The sequence below is a fragment of the Salvelinus sp. IW2-2015 genome, linkage group LG22, assembly GCF_002910315.2.
Source record: "Salvelinus sp. IW2-2015 linkage group LG22, ASM291031v2, whole genome shotgun sequence".
NCBI lineage: Eukaryota > Metazoa > Chordata > Actinopteri > Salmoniformes > Salmonidae > Salvelinus > Salvelinus sp. IW2-2015.
In genome coordinates this window covers 37,416,406-37,432,998 of record NC_036862.1, presented here as the reverse complement: position 1 = coordinate 37,432,998, position 16,593 = coordinate 37,416,406, and the positions used below count along the sequence as shown (strand labels likewise).

The 16,593-nt window shown below is 40.9% G+C and overlaps 1 protein-coding gene and 1 long non-coding RNA gene across 6 annotated transcripts in view; both read right to left on the bottom strand.

Annotated features, from left to right (window-relative positions):
- LOC111982637 (Golgi integral membrane protein 4) overlaps window positions 1-10,207 on the bottom strand; it is a 49,987-nt gene extending 39,780 nt beyond the window's left edge. For all 5 annotated transcript variants that reach the window (XM_024014232.2, XM_024014234.2, XM_024014233.2 and 2 more), the window contains exon 1: window positions 9,506-10,207. In XM_024014232.2, coding sequence (XP_023870000.1) covers window positions 9,506-9,692 — 187 coding nt within the window. In that variant the 5' untranslated portion in view covers window positions 9,693-10,207. The remainder of the gene's footprint in view (window positions 1-9,505) is intronic.
- A 2,037-nt stretch (window positions 10,208-12,244) lies between these two features.
- LOC139022837 (uncharacterized) lies at window positions 12,245-16,589 on the bottom strand. Its single transcript, XR_011473894.1, has 2 exons — window positions 16,538-16,589; window positions 12,245-16,403 (listed from the first exon to the last, which is right to left on the bottom strand). It is a non-coding gene; the product is annotated as an uncharacterized lncRNA (long non-coding RNA).
- Between the last annotated feature and the right edge of the window lie 4 nt (window positions 16,590-16,593).

Sequence of the window (16,593 nt, the reverse complement as noted above, 5' to 3'; positions counted from 1 at the left end):
ACCTGTAATACCCCACCCTACCTGTAATACCACCTGGAATACCCCACCCTACCTGTAATACCACCTGGAATACCCCACCCTACCTGTTCTCCCTGTAATACCACCTGGAAAATCTGAGCAGCAGATTCAACTTTTCCTTAGAGATACTGACACATTTCAGTTGTACAACTGACTAGGTATCCCCTTTCCCTTTCCTTATCAGAGTGCCTTTACTGTTATCAGAGTGCCTTTACAGTCACTTTATTACAATAGGCAGCTTAACAAAGACCTAGTGTACATGCATTCAACATCACAGGTTTAAAGTGTGTACTTATTAAACAGAGCAACAGTGCTTCTAACTCCCTTTAATGCTAGMGTTAAATTCCACAACATGCATTCTGGGTAGCCTACATCTCAATACGGGAACTGATCTGGACACGAGGGGAGCGGAAGCACAATATGGCAGAAGGAAGCCCTACCTGTACTTTCACCTGTCCACTTCTCAGATTAGTTGTGGGTGAAGGAAATGAAGAGAGGAAGAAAGGTTAGACTATTGAGAGACACCCATAGACTGGGACCATACCTTTACCAGGGACCAAAACAGAGACATGAGAGAGCAGTCTGAGATTTATAGCTCCACTGCGTTCATTTCTCAGTGCCAGTGATCTCTCTTAGGTTAGGCCATGCATCTCTGTCTGACAAGCCAGTCGGTGCTCGATAGATTAAGTGAGGGGAAGCCAGGACAGAGTCAAACTGTGAAGCAAAAACTCACACTACTGGGAGACAGAAGAGAGAGGTAGGTGAAGGAGGTAGGGAGAGTAGAGGTAGAGAAGGGAGAGGAAATTAAGAAAGAGGAAGAGAGGCTGACGAAGGGGAAGAGAGGCTGACGTAGGGGAAGAGAGGCTGACGTAGGGGAAGAGAGGCTGACGTAGGGGAAGAGAGGCTGACGTAGGGGAAGAGAGGCTGACGAAGGGGAAGAGGCTAACGAAGGGGAAGGGGGCAAGGCAGGGTGGAGAGGCACTGAATCAAGTCTAGAACAGTGAGTCAAGTGTTCAAACCCAGAGAAAGCCCTGTTGTACAAGGAACAAACCCAGAGAAAGCCCTGTTGTACAAGGAACAGACCTAGAGAAAGCCCTGTTGTACAAGGAAACCGAGAAACCTAGAAGGGAAAGCCCTGTTGTACAAGGAACAAGACCCAGAGAAAGCCCTGTTGTACAAGAAACAAACCCAGAGAAAGCCCTGTTGTACAAGGAACAGACCTAGAGAAAGCCCTGTTTGTACAAGTAACAGACACTTAGAGAAAGCCCTGTTGTACAAGGAACAGACCTAGAGAAAGCCCTGTTGTACAAGGAACAGACCAAGAGAAAGCCTTGTTGTTCCAGGAAAAAACAACCGTTTCCTAGGTCTCAATCTCAGCAGCTTCAGGACATGTCCATGTAAAAGGACCCATGAGCACCAACATGGGAAGTTCATAGGAGGATATCAAATTGGGTGTCAAATGAAAGCAAAGAGTCTATATTTTGTGGAAATTAAAGGCAAAGATAAATGTTTCTAAAACGTTCCATCTTAAAAKTGAGGCATAAATAAAGGCTTTGATTTCTGGATAAACAGATGGGAAAGGGGTCTTCGACAACWTCTACCAGATAAAGTRTTAAAGGTTTCAGAAARACATTAAAACACAGTAATGTTGAAATAAAGACCCCTGCCAACTAATAAACACATAATTTGTTTTGGATAAATTGTTTACCGTCTGTAAGTCTAAGAAATATTGCCTTGAAATCCCTTACCAAAAAACCCACATATCTGGAAGATATTTTAACATTTTTCTCCCTCACTTCACAGAAGTAACAAGTAATGGTCGACCTACCGATTAGTCTTAGTGATTTTACTGATATCAATTGTGTTTATTAATTAAGTGATTAAAACTTGTAATTGAGTTACAAAATTGGTAAGTGAATTACTGCAACTGAATTGGCTACAATGGGAAATCATAAGTCACAAACCGGTTGGGTCACCTGCTACTGTTCTCCCTTCAGTACAGTGAGCAGAGCATAGAGTCCAATACAATACAATACAGTAAAGAAAAGTACAGTACATCGTACTCTACCCTGTGCTCTGCTGTATTGTACTGCACTCAACTGTGCCGCACTGTGATGTCCAAACGTGGGGAAACATCTGTAATTATTAATTTCTGTGTAGTACAGATCAGGGACCCATGGTGTAATTCCGTTACCGGGTGTAAATCCACTTCACTGTAGTTTGATAAGAAAAATAGATTTTTTCCAAAAGTAAAGTGTCATATCATAGCTGACACTCCATTCGTTCTGCAGACATCTTTTAATCTTAATTCGGAGKAGATATATAAAGAGTTTTTGAAATACGTGGTTGCATAAAAACCTGAGAGATTTTACCGTAATCCGTCACCAAAGTTCGGGATCGGCACAGACCAATTATCCATATTGGGCAGACTCGATACAACATTATGAAGAGAAATGCAATGGTTGATTGGATCAGTCTAAAACTTTGCACATACACTGCTGCCTTCTAGTGGCCAAAAMCTAAAGTGCGCCTAGAGTCCAAAGTCAGATAATGGCCTCTCTCTTGCCTTTCACGATGGGAAAATAAATAAATAAAAACACGTTTTTTTCTTTGTATTATCTTTTACCAGATTTAATGTGTTATATTCTCCTACAATAATTTCACATTATGTGAAATCTAACTGCCTGTAGCTCAGGACCTGAAGCAATCATAAGCATATTCTTGATACCATTTGAAAGGAAACACACTTCAAAGAATATCAAGTATCAAGAATATGCTTATGATTGCTTCAGGTCCTGAGCTACAGGCAGTTAGATGTGGGTATGTAATTTTAGTTAAAAAGGGTCCAATCTTGTTAAGGGTTTTGTACACCAGCTTCAAACAGCTGAAAATATTTGTGGAAAAGACATCACAGTAGTTCAGYTGGTACAATGGTTCTCTACACTATGAGTGCTTGTTTTGTCAAAAAACTGAAATTAGGCAAAGTATTGGAATTTTTGCAAACAGGAAATGGCGGAGCGATTTCTGCATAGTGCAGCTTTAAATTCATTTTGGACATTTTTTGGTGGAAATTGTTAAAAGTAGTCCTTGTGCATAGAGTTGTATGGTTTGTTAAACTTTGKAATCAATGGTTTTTGTTTGGCATAGATTTTAAAGTGAAGGGAAAACATGAGTCAAAGAGTAATTCCATTAAGGTGGAATTTCCCTTCATTTACACTTACCTTAAAACCAACCAAAATAACACTATTACTTTGTACCTGCTAACGGTGCTACTCTGACAGCTCAGTGAGCATGGCAACAGAGGTCCCATAAGAGTGAGTCCCCCAATGGTTAATACAGTCCCTTATGGCAGATAAAGTGTATGGAGAGAGAGAGAACAGAAGGCACACTATGAAGTTGACCTTTGGAGTGAACTGGGCCCAGAGTCAGATCACACACTCTCATAGATCTCTCCCAGAACTCTTGGGCCTCGAGGGGAGGTGTGTGGTGGGCTGGGTTCCACCTCCATTGTGATTCTACTCACCTGAGCAACRCTATACAGGTGAGACAGACCAGTAGGGACTGGACCTCTGGTTGGTAGAGCTGGGCTCAGGTCCATCTCTCCAATACTCTCTCAACTGAGCAACCCTATACAGGTGAGATCTGTCTCAATCCTCAAACAGACAGGGCGGCATTCTACAGGTGCAGATGGGACCTGTGTAGTCGGCTACAGGTAGGCTACCTTCAATTCCCCGTACTCTAACTACTCACCTGGCTAGGGGAGAAACCAGGTAGGTGTTGGTCTGAGAGGAAGGGCCTTTAGGACATCTGGACCCAGGGGTCTTGTCAGGGCTCCTCTCATCTCACAGGGTAAGTTTACCATGATGCCTACATAATGTATAATAACAATGACATCATCTCTATGTACTATAGCCCTCCAGGGGGTCTTTAGTCTCTCCTTCAGGTGTCCCTAACTGAGCCCTCCCTCTCTCCTCCGGGAGACAACTCTACACCTGGGTATACATACCTACCTACCTCCAACACAACTGGTGAAGGCAAAGAGATGACTGAGCATGCAAGGTCTCTCTCCTCATGGCAATAATATCCTTCTCTCTCCCACACACATACACACACACAGGAGTGAGTATGTGATACGAGTGAGGGTTGAAAGTTTAGGACAGTTCCAGGGACATCCTCAGTGGCCTCTTTCTCTTTCAGTGGGAAATCWAAATAAAACACTCGTCCTTATGTTTCACTGTCTAGTGTCTCTACAACATTCACCCTTCTGCTGTTTCATAAGAAAAATCCAATTTCAGATTAGTATAATATAATAATGTATAATATAACAATGTATTTCTGACTGATWAAAAAAAATCCCTTTGATCGCAACTTAGCTTCTCACTTCAATGCAGTTCTTGTAAAATGTTCCACATGAGTGTGTCTGCTAAATGCCGAGTAGAGAACCTTTAAATAGAGAGCAGTCTACTGAGTACAACTCGGCTACCAGAGCCGTTGGCAGAGTTGAGGCCAGCAAAAACCCTAGTAGCGTACGGCAGTTAATAGCTYCTCTGTTGTTAAAACAGGGAAACTGTGAATACATTTTCCGCCCACAGGCTGTGTAACGGTCTGTAAATATACTGTAGGTCACATTAATGCTATCGACAGCAGAGTACATATTGAATGACAGTGAAGTGAACAGAATCCACACCAAAGTGAGCTGGAAGGGAGTTACCCCTGACAGAATGTGAGTGAAGCGTTATCCAATCCATTTGAAATGGTCCACATATTCTTATTTCACTGTCCAACCAGGCATACAGTACATTTAAAACATGGAACAAGAACCATGTGTGTAGCCGAACCTAAATTATATAACAAAGTATGTGGAAATTGAACATTGAACTATCGTAGAAAGTACAACTGTACAACCAAACATCAGATTGGTGGTTTCATCATCTAAAGGCCAGGACCTACTTAGAGAAACTGTCTGTAGAGGGAGTGACCTACGTGTTTAGAACGCTAGCCTAGTGACCCGTCTGACGTTGAGGTGGCAAGTGAGGTTTCCAGAGGTGCAGAGCATGCCTCGGGACACTGAGGCTACCAGGTGTGTGTCCTACTATACAGCCATCAATCCTTTATCAAGAAACTCCTCTCGACCAAACTCAAAATAACCCCTTAAGGCCCCGGTACATATTTATGCTAGGCTACAGCCTAGCGTGGGGAATGATGTGTGCTAAACTCTGCTGATAAGTTTTGCATCCAAACAGACAAGTCCACCCACCCTCTCAATTAGAGGTCGACTGATGATTTTTCAACGCCAATACCGATTATTGGAGGACCAAAAAAAGCCGATAGCAATTTAAAAGAAAAAATATATATACAGTGGGGAGAACAAGTATTTGATACACTGCCGATTTTGCAGGTTTTCCTACTTACAAAGCATGTAGAGGTCTGTAATTTTTATCATAGGTACACTTCAACTGTGAGAGACGGAATCTAAAACAAAAATCCAGAACAATCACATGTATTGATTTTTAAGTAATTCATTTGCATTTATTGCATGACATAAGTATTTGATACATCAGAAAAGCAGAACTTAATATTTGGTACAAAAACCTTTGTTTGCAATTACAGAGATCATACGTTTCCTGTAGTTCTTGACCAGAAAAGCTAACGTTTAAGTTCCTTGCTCAGAACATGAGAACATATGAAAGCTGGTGTTCCTTTAACATGAGTCTTCAATAGTTCCAGTTAAGAAGTTTTAGGTTGTAGTTATTTAGGAATTATAGGACTATTTCTCTCTATACCATTTGTATTTCAATACCTTTGACTATTGGATGTTCTTATAGGCACTATAGTTTTGCCAGCCTAATCTGGGAGTTGACAGGCTTGAAGTCATAAACAGCGCTGTGCTTCAAGCATTGCGAAAAGCTGCTGGCAGCGGAGGAAAGTGCGGTTTGAATGAACGCTTACGAGCCTACTGCTGCCTACCACCGTCAGTCAGACTGCTCTATCAAATATCAAATCATAGACTTAATTATAATATAATAAACACACAGAAATACAGCCTTAGGTCATTAATATGGTCAAATCCGGAAACTATCATTTCGAGAACAAAACATTTACTCTTTCAGTTAAATACGGAACCGTACCGTTTTTTATCGAACGGGCGGCAACCCTAACATAAATATTGCTGTTACATTGCACAACCTTCAATATGTCATAATTATGTAAAATTCTGGCAAATTAATTACGGTCTTTGTTAGGAAGAAATGTCTTTCACACAGTTCGCAACGAGCCAGGCGGCCCAAACTGCTGCATATACCCTGACTCTGCTTACACTGAACGCAAGAGAAGTGACACAATTTCAGCAACGCATTGTTATATGCAACGCAGGACAAGCCAGTTAAACTAGTAATATCATCAACCATGTAGTTAACTAGTGATTAGGTTAAGATTGATTTTTTTTTAAGATAAGTTTATTGCTAGCTAGCAACCTACCTTGGCTCTTTGCTGCCTGCACTCACGTAACAGGTGGTCAGCTTGCCACGCAGTCTCCTCGTGGATTGCAATAGAAATCGGCATCCAAAAATGCAGATTACCGATGTTTATGAAAACTTGAAATCGCCCTAATTTATCGGCCATTCCGATTAATCGGTCAACCTCTACTTTCAATACAGTAAGCTGAGCCAGCCAGTGCCAACTAGGTCAACAAGAAGCCACGCTGTGTTTCTTGGCAATTCTCTCATGGAATAGCCTTCATTTCTCAGAACAAGAATAGACTGACGAGTTTCAGAAGAAAGTCTTTGTTTCTGGCCATTTTGAGCCTGTAATCGACCCACAAATGCTGATGCCCCAGATACTCAACTAGTCTAAAGAAGGCCAGTTTTATTGCTTCTTAAATCAGGACAACCGATTTGCTGTGCTAACATAATTGCAAAAGGGTTTTCTAATGATCAAATTGCCTTTTAAAATGATGAACATGGATTAGAACACAACGTGCCATTGGAAGACAGGAGGATGGTTGCTGATAATGGGCCTCTGTACGCCTATGTAGATATTACATAAAAATGGAAGTCTGCCGTTTCCAGCTACAATGTCATTTACAACATTAACAATGTCTACATTGTATTTCTGATCAATTTGATGTTATTTTAAATGGACCAAAAAATGTGGTTCTCTGTAAAAAAAAATAATCATAATTCTAAGTGACCCCAAACATTTGAATGGTAGTATATATTTTGTTTTGCATGTTATTTTGGCATTAGTACATGTCACATATCAGTTTGCAAACAATGTAAAATAATATTAATGTAGTTAATAAAGCTGCATACAAACATGGTCTCTTTTTTGATTTCTTGAGGAAGGCAGCTKCAAAATGCAGGTGTTTCAGCCTAGCTCAGTGCTTTCTGTGGTGGCTTGGCAGCCAGGGGAAAATATGTAGCGTAGGTGTTCTCTATTTGCMCCGTGATTGGCTCAGTGMTCTGTCACTCACGGGGACACTATCTCACTGCCAAATCTAAGGGTAGAGCTAAAAAATTCAAGCCCCTTGGATGCTGCCATGGATGCTGCCATAGAGTTACATTAGAAGTGCCCATCCAAGAAGGCTCAATCAAGGTCATTGGCCACAGATAAAATTATGTCAAATCACGTTATATCTACAGTAGCTTTGATTGGACTGATACTTTCAAAATCTTAGCTTGCAGTCATCATCATGAATCATGTCGACAATATACTGGCAAATCCTTTTTAATCCTTGTCAATGAAGAGAAATAATGACGAGAAATTATAGATAAAACGTATCGGTGCTCATCGGCCATTGCACATAAACATCACGCAACAAGTTGGAAATTCAACAATGAGTGGTTTGGAAGGAATCAGTGGCTAACTGCAAGCGTTGCAAAGCATCACTAGCCTGCTATTCAGTGGAGTGGGTGTGTGGTCCAAGTCTGGGAATCAATCACTAGCCTGCTATTCAGTGGAGTGGTTGTGTGGTCCAAAATCTGGGATTAAGGGTCTCTTTTGCAAGTTTAAAATGATAAACAATCAACATTGGGCACGTTGTCAATGAAGCATGATTTGTGCCGCGCTCAAAACAACTTAACTCTGCGAAGTCTTGAACTCACTGAAGTCAAGTTAACTGGGAAATCGGGGGGAAAAAAAACTAGCTCCGACTGGGAAAATACATTTTGAACGGTCATCCAGCTCGAAATTGTAAATCCAGAAGTAGGGCGTCTTTCTAGAGCTACGACCTGAAGATCACTGACGTCATCATGATTCAACCTTGTTTTTTCCCCCAAGTTCTCAGTTGTCTTGAAAGCACCATAAATCCAGAGAATGCCAGACTTTGATGGCAGAATTTGCCCACGAAGGACTGCTGCGCCACCTTCCTGTTCAAGTGAGCACAGCATAACAAGTCGAGTCCAAAAATGTCTTGTATGCTGCTGCATAAATTATGTAATTTCGCTCCCGAGTCTCACAGCYGTCTAAGGCACTGCATCTCAGTGCAATAGGCATCACTACAGTCCCTGGTTCGAATCCAGGCTGTATCACATCTGGCTGTGATTGGMAGTCCCATAGGGCGGTGCACAATTGGCCCAGCGTCGTCCCGGTTTGGCCAGGGTAGGCCGTCATTGTAAATAAGAATTTGTTCTTAACTGAGTTGCCTAGTTAAATAAAGGTTCAATCTAAAAATGTTTACAAAAATATTCCAGGGAGATATGTATACTGTAGCTAAGAAACTAATAAGTGTATGTTGTATAGTAAGCTGTTAGTAGCCCATGTGCATCACCCTAATCATTTTGTCTATTTRCCCCTCTTAATTTCACCTACTGTTCTGACTTGGTGGTGCACATGTAGCCTATAACCGGTTTTAGAGAAATGTAATCATCGAATATTGTAAGAMCTTTCATTGTCTGCTTATATGCCCCCTTTATTTATCCTATGGTTCTGACTTGGAGTACAGGGAAAACACTAAGAACGTCCCATYTTCTGAATTCTGTCACTGTACATTTCAAAAGRGCTAAACAAAGTTATTGACTTGATTGAAATTTGATTCGATTGAGTACATCCATCCTAGCCAGCTCAWTAATGTCTTAATCGAAATTACAGATTGCCCCTTARCCGCTTGTCCCCTCATATGCCATAGTTTGTACATCTCAATTGTCATTAGTAASCACATTTGTTTAAGCAAGTCAGCCATATTTTTTTTAAAGGCAGTAAATGAGGCTGAAAGAACTATTTCGCTGCCAGACAAGGCTCCGCTGATAGCCAGGTGTAGGAATGGTATAGCAATGGTAAGATGTTGGGACAGCTTTATGTAGGCCCTAACAGTTGGTGTGCACCGTGTGTCACCGTTATAGTGCAAATAATCTATTAATCAGTGTTGTTTGTTAGTGGCTTTGCTGGCATGCAGTTTTTGTTTTGTTTGCCCCACCAAGATAAAAAACAATCTAAAATCGCCACTGTTCTCTCCTTATCTTTTTAAACGTCGGCTGGGGAAAACGTTTACCTTGAAGCTGCGCCGAGAGCGACTCTTGATGCTGCTGGTACTTGGCAGCCATCGCCTCTGTCCTCTTCAGCTGTTTATGCATCTCATACGATATCATCCCCCCGTAAATAATCCCGAAAACTACGGTGATTAGAAGGAGAGACTGGAAGATTCTCCGCTGCCTCCGAGAACACACTCCGTTCCCCATGGTTGAATAGCTCCTCTCCCCGCTGCCTGCACAAGCAATCTCCCGGTCACTTCTGTGGAAAGTAAAGCTAAACTTTTTACTACTACCTCTCAAGCCCCTTATCACCTCAGTCGTCCCCAAGCATTATTAGACAGAGGGCGCAGAAACACTTTGGAGTTGGGGGAAGTTTAGTGAAGATGTTGGACTCATTTTAGCCCACAACACGGTGTAGCCACATCCACGAAGGAATCCCAGTTTGTTGTTACTTCTCCTTGGATTTCTGCTTGACTACACTACACACAGCAAACTCTCTCCGATATTTCATGAGAAGCAGACTTTGTCAATGTGGGTAATGTAGAAACAATGCTCTATTCCGAAACAAACCCAGATAGGATGTAACAGTGCAATGCGTTCAGACTTTGCCAAGCCCTGTAGCAGAAGTCAAAATCCCGATATTTCCGAGGCCTTACAGCACCTTTAACTTTAGTTACGTGTCACCTAAGCAGCGAAGACACCACCCAACAGCAACTACTTTGGAAGTCATTCCCCAATGAAACCCAACTACCCGCCCTCCACGGAATTTACTTTTCTCATTGGTCACGTCYGGGTTCGGTCAAAACACTTTTTGGAATGTGTGGGCGGGATGTTGGAGGATTTGCGCACAGAGTTTCTAAACCCAGAGGCGCAACATCCCGAAACTTTCGGGAACTCATGCAAAACAGACCAGGCCGGGYTTTGGGGATTGATAAATCAATAAGATAAGTGAAAAAATCTTACTTAACTATTTATTTTCTCGAAATCTAAAGCCACAACTTAGATTCGAGCCAACCTCGTACGTATTTGAACATTTTGGTACTCCAACCTCGTGAAAGTGACAAACTGAAACGTTTTAATAGGAGTTTAGGAGTAGGATAGGAGTATAGGAGTTGCCTTTGAGTTGACGGGCTGCACATGCGCAGTTCYGCGCGAGACGACCGTTAGACCCGCTACGGCACAATCATTTTTTATTTTATTTTTATTTCACATTTATTTAACCAGGTAAGCTAGTTGAGAACAAGTTCTCATTTACAACTACTACCTGGCCAAGATAAAGCAAAGCAGTGCGACACAAACAACAACACAGAGTTACACATGGAATAAACAAGCGTACAGTCAATAACACAATAGAAAAAAAGAGAAAGTCTATATACAGTGTGTGCAAACGGCGTGAGGAGGTAAGGCAATGAGTAGGCCATTGCCGCCATTCACAAAAATTAAGGAACATAACAAAAATATTTCTGCCTAGTGGCACTTTGATGCTAGAGCAGCCCACKTTTAGTTTTCCTTTGAAAACAAAACGAGTAATGAATAGAAAAATCAGACACCCCCCATAGTAGAATAGTTGATGTATTTATATTTTCGGCTTGTTGTGTGTTCTATGCGATATAAATCATTTTCGAGGCATATTAAAGTTAGGAGTGCCATTTCAATCCGAAATATGCATTCTGACAAGCAGTCAATGCACAACAATTCTTGCAATCCTGAAAACAGCCGTTTTATTAAGGGCCTTTATTGAAAAGAGGGGGCTCCCAGCTTTCCATTCCTAATGAATTTATTTCTCAACYCCTAAATATGCGCGAACTGRACCATTGTAAACCTGGATMTGTAGCASTGGCTTGGTTAAGCCAGTTACTACTCTGCAATTCATCATGAGTTCACATGGGAGAGTYGGGATAAATGTGGGTCAATTTGGGGTAAAATGCCACCCTACCTCAAAATTATTTTGGGGGAGTGACTTAAAGAATTGTGATGAGACAGATGAGTTTTTTAGTTCAGAAAGAGTAGTGGCAACCAGGGAAAGTATTGGGAGGGAGGAATTGCGACAAAGTGGTTTCTGTGAGACAGATGACAGACAGATGGATTACCCCACGTACAGATGGATTACCCCACGGGTTGCGGATTACCTCAAATTACCCTAACAAGTCGGCCTACATTATATATGCATGGTCCAATGTTAAAATAGTTTTAACAAATCATTTTACCAATATGTTGTTGGGCTCTTTTCTGGAGGTGGAATTTATACTTTAGCATCATTTTATTTTAAATTCATTTTGGAGTAGAATGTCAGTCAGAAAAGTCACCAGAACTGAGCTTCTCTGTCCCCCCAACCTTCTTGCACCCACCGCTACACATTCTTCCAGCGAAAAAACTTCTCCCAATTAAATCAATTCGCTCCCTCGGTCCAAAGATGATGGTTGCTCTCATCTTCTTGACCCAAACAACACCAATCTCAACCCATCAAACACCTCATAGCATTGGGACATACTGTATGATGTTGAATATTTTAATTACAAAATGCACATGATATGTTGCAGAGACTATGCATCTCATTTAACTTAACCACCAATTTATCAAAGGCTACTATAGAAGGTAGAAGGTATAGGATGACTTAACCATATATTTATAGTTTGTAGATATAGTAGTTTAAATATACTGTAATACATATTTGCTGAAACTGTGTGCCTGCCAAATATTACACAAAATACTAAATTGTGTGTGTTATCTTGCCTCTAAAGAAAAAAACGACACACACATTTGATATATTACACTTTATTGAGATGTTTGTTTGTTACATAAACATCATATTGGAATGCTTAACTTGTGTACAATGAGCTACAAAGCTGAGATACTGGGACATATCTTCAATTAGACAAATATTGCAAGTAACATAGGCTAAAGCATAAAGAAAAGAAAATAKCATGTTATCTTAAAAGAGCAATACAGTGTCATTATTCAAGTAAAAACATTTTCAGAAATGTTCCTTGTTCTTGAGACTGTAAACAAATATCTCACTATTCCATTTTCTGATTTGGAAAATATCTATAGGAAACACTTTGAAGAAAGGCTTTGAGCAAACCAGAATTAAAACTTAATTTATCAAGAGAAAGGCAAAAAAAGTTACGTCTGATACAACCAATYATTACCTTTAAAATAATATAAAAATAAGAAACGAAATCTGCAACTATCTACAGGTTTATCACAGAGAAAATAAGTGTCATCATAATTTCTCTTCGTTCATGGATTTCCTGCTGTTTCATGGACACAATCATTTGCTGGTCAGCCATATTGCAAAAGCCAATTTTTCCTAAGCCTAAACGTTTAGCTTTTTCAATACTTCACGTAAAAGTAGTAATACTCCTTATTTTACACCCATTTATTGCTTCAAATTGTGGTTGGCTGAAAGTTTACATGGAAAGTTTTAAAGCCCAGCTGTAACTCTATACTATCTCTACCAATAAATACTGTACTTTGTCACATCATGTTTAATCACATTTCACTCCTAAAACACAAGCACTCCTTTATATTTCCTTCCAACGCTTAACTAGTTTGGACTACAGGAAAAGGAGGGCCGAGCACGCCGCCATTCACATCGACGGGGCTGTAGCGGAGCGGGTTGAGAGCTTCAAGTTCCTTGGTGTCCACATCAACAACAAACTATCATGGTCCAAACACACCAATACAGTTGTGAGAAGAGGGRACGACAACTCTTATTCCCCCTCAGAAGACTGAAAAGATTTGGCATGGGTACTCAGATCCTCAAAAAGTTATACAGCTGCACCAATGAGAGCATCGTGACTGGTTGCATCACCGCCTGGTATAGCAACTGCTTGGCATCCGACCGCTAGGCGCTACAGAGGGTAGTGCGTACGGCCCAGTCCATCACTTGGGCCAAGCTTCCTGATATCCAGAACCCCCATACCAGGCGGTGTCAGAGGAAGGCCCTAAAAATTGTCAAAGACTTCAGCCACCCAAGTCATAGACTGTTCTCTCTGTTACTGCACGGCAAGCAGTACCGGAGCGCCAAGTCTAGGTCCAAAAGGCTTCTTAACAGCTTCTACCCCCAAGCCATAAGACTGCTGAACAGTTAATCAAATGGCTACCCAAACTATTTGCATTGACCCCCTTTGACCCCCTACCTGGTTAAATAAAGGTGAAATATCTATGCATAATTACTTTACCCCTACCTACATGTACACCACCGTTCAAAAGTTTGGGGTCGCTTAGAAATGTCCTTGTTTTTGAAAGAAAAGCTATTTTTTTGTCCATTAAAATAACACCAAATTGATCAGAAATACAGTGTAGACATTGTTAGTGTTGTAAATAACTATTGTAGCTGGAAACGGCTGATTTTTTATGGAATACCTACATAGGCGTACAGAGGCCCATTATCAGCAACCATCACTACCGTGTTCCAAATGGCACATTGTGTTAGCTAATCCATGTTTATCATTTTAAAAGACTAATTGATTATTAGAAAACCTTTTTTCAATTATGTTAGCACAGCTGTAAACTGTTGTTCTGATTAAAGAAGCAATAAAACTGTCCTTCTTTAGATTAGACAAATCTGTCGTTCTGCCCCTCAACAAGGCATTTAACCCACTGTTCCTAGGCCGTCATTGAAAATAAGAATTTGTTCTTAACTGACTTGCCTAGTTAAATAAAGGTAAAAAAAATAGTTGACTATCTAGAGCATCAGCATTCGTGGGTTCGATTACAGGCTCAAAATGGCTAGAAACAAATAACTTTCTTCTGAAACTCATCAGTCTATTCTTGTTCTGAGAAATTAAGGCTATTCAATGCGAGAAACTGCCAAGAAACTGATGTGTGTACTACTTCCTTCACAGAACAGCGGAAATTGGCTCTAACCAGAATAGAAAGAGGAGTGGGAGGCCCCAGTGCACAACTGAGCAAGAGGACAAGTACATTTGAGTGTCTAGTTTGAGAAACAGACGCCTCACAAGTCATCAACTAGCAGCTTCATTAAAACACCAGTCTCAACGTCAACAGTGAAGAGGCGACTCCGGGGTGCTGGTCTTATCTCGACTAACCCGTACCCCTGCACACTGACTTGGTGCCGGTACCCCCATATATAGCCTCGTTATTGTTATTTTATTGTGTTACTTTTTTAAACTTTAGTTTATTAAGCAAATATTTTTTTACTCTGCATTGTTGGTTAAGGGCTCGTAAGTAAGCATTTCACGGTAAGGTCTACACCTGTTTTATTCGGATTATGTGACATTTATTTGCTTTGATTTACATTTTCACCAGGCATGACTCCTATGTCACTGAGGGAGTTCTATTACACTGGCCTGGGTTGAACCGGGCAATGGCCTGTCACGTCATCGGGCGAAAGCGGGGAGGGAGGAGCGCACTTCTCAAATCAAACYGTAATCTGCACCGCTCAATCATGTTGTCAACAAGGCAGCTAGGTACATTGTCCAYAAACATACATKTATTTTCTATCAAATAAAATGTTTGAATTTTCAAACTAGTTTTTATTGGGAAGGCAGATAAAGGATTTTTATCAAAAGTAATCACTTTAGCATTTGAAAACACATAATCCTACTCATCACACATGCTTAATTACGTCACTTTTGTTTTGAGCCGACTTCGCCGTCGGCCAGAGCGGGGCACCTGGCTCACGCCCGGGAGGCAGCCCGGTTCCAACCAGACGGGGTAACCCGGGTCAGATAAACAAACCCCCTCACTGAAAGACGAGGTAGAGAAATCTGTGGTGTCAATCAACCAATCACATCCATGACAGACTAATAAAGTGCTGTGACCATCGGTAATTAGAAKGCTCTATTCACACATCATGACTRCATGTTACCAAGTTATGGCACATCAACTTATAAAACAGTTCCCACACAACCTTGATCCTCRGCTTTCTGAACATGTGACTGCACACATAGAAGACTAGGGTGTATTCATTAGTTGCACACAGTTGAAAACATTTAGCAATGAAAACAAGTTTCTATTGGACAAATTCAGTTAGGTCCGTCCCCGTTTTGGTTCCTAGTGAATACCTCCCTGGACACAACTCCACAATAAGGGGTGAGAACTCAATGCTCAAGGCTGTGACTGAATACTGCCAAAAAGCCTCCCTCCTTCCTTCCATTCTTTGTGGCCACTGAAAGGTAACATACCTGGGCCATAACGTAAGGAAAGGAGGATGTTTATCTAAATGTTAGATTTCAGCCAAAGAACTGTCTGTTTTAAAAGCACCCGTGTGAAGACGTCAAACAGCCCTCAGACCTCCACTGCAGCAACACATAAATAGATGTAGATGCAAGACACAGGATATCAGGCTTAACCCACTGCACATTCACAATCTAAACACTGTGTAACACTCCAAGCAATTTACCAACTAGAGCTTAAATAGGGATTCAACTACAACGGAATCTGCTCCTACAACAAACCAAGGTAAACTATAACAAATTCACCACAAGTGTAAAATAGATGACTGTTGGTGCAGCCCACTACTTTGTGGCACATCAATAGTCAATGTGATACATTACCATTGGTGCAATGTATGATCTTTTTAAACCTAAACCTACATACAGGAACCATCACTGTTATGATTCCTTCTTGTACTGTTTACCTAGATGACAATGCTGTGTAAATAGTTCAGAGGTTATTGCATATCTTATCCTGGAAAACACAAGAGCTCTAACCATTGACAACATAGACTAGAGGAATGTGACACACCCTATAGGCTCAGAACTTCAATCATGTATTCTCACTAATGGAAACTTCAATCACGTATTCTCACTCTAGAACTTTCAATCATGTATTCTCCACTAAGGGAAACTTCAATCATGTATTCTCACTCTAGAACTTCAATCATGTAATCTCACTCTAGAACTTCAATCATGTAATCTCACTCTAGAACTTCAATCATGTAATCTCACTCTAGAACTGCAATCACGTAATCTCACTCTAGAACTTCAATCATGTATCTCACTAAGGGAAACTTCAATCACGTTTCTCACTCTAGAACTTCAATCATTGTAATCTCACTCTAGAACTTCAATCATATATTCCACTAGGGAAACTTCAATCACGTATTCTCACTCTAGAACTTCAATCATGTATTCTTCAC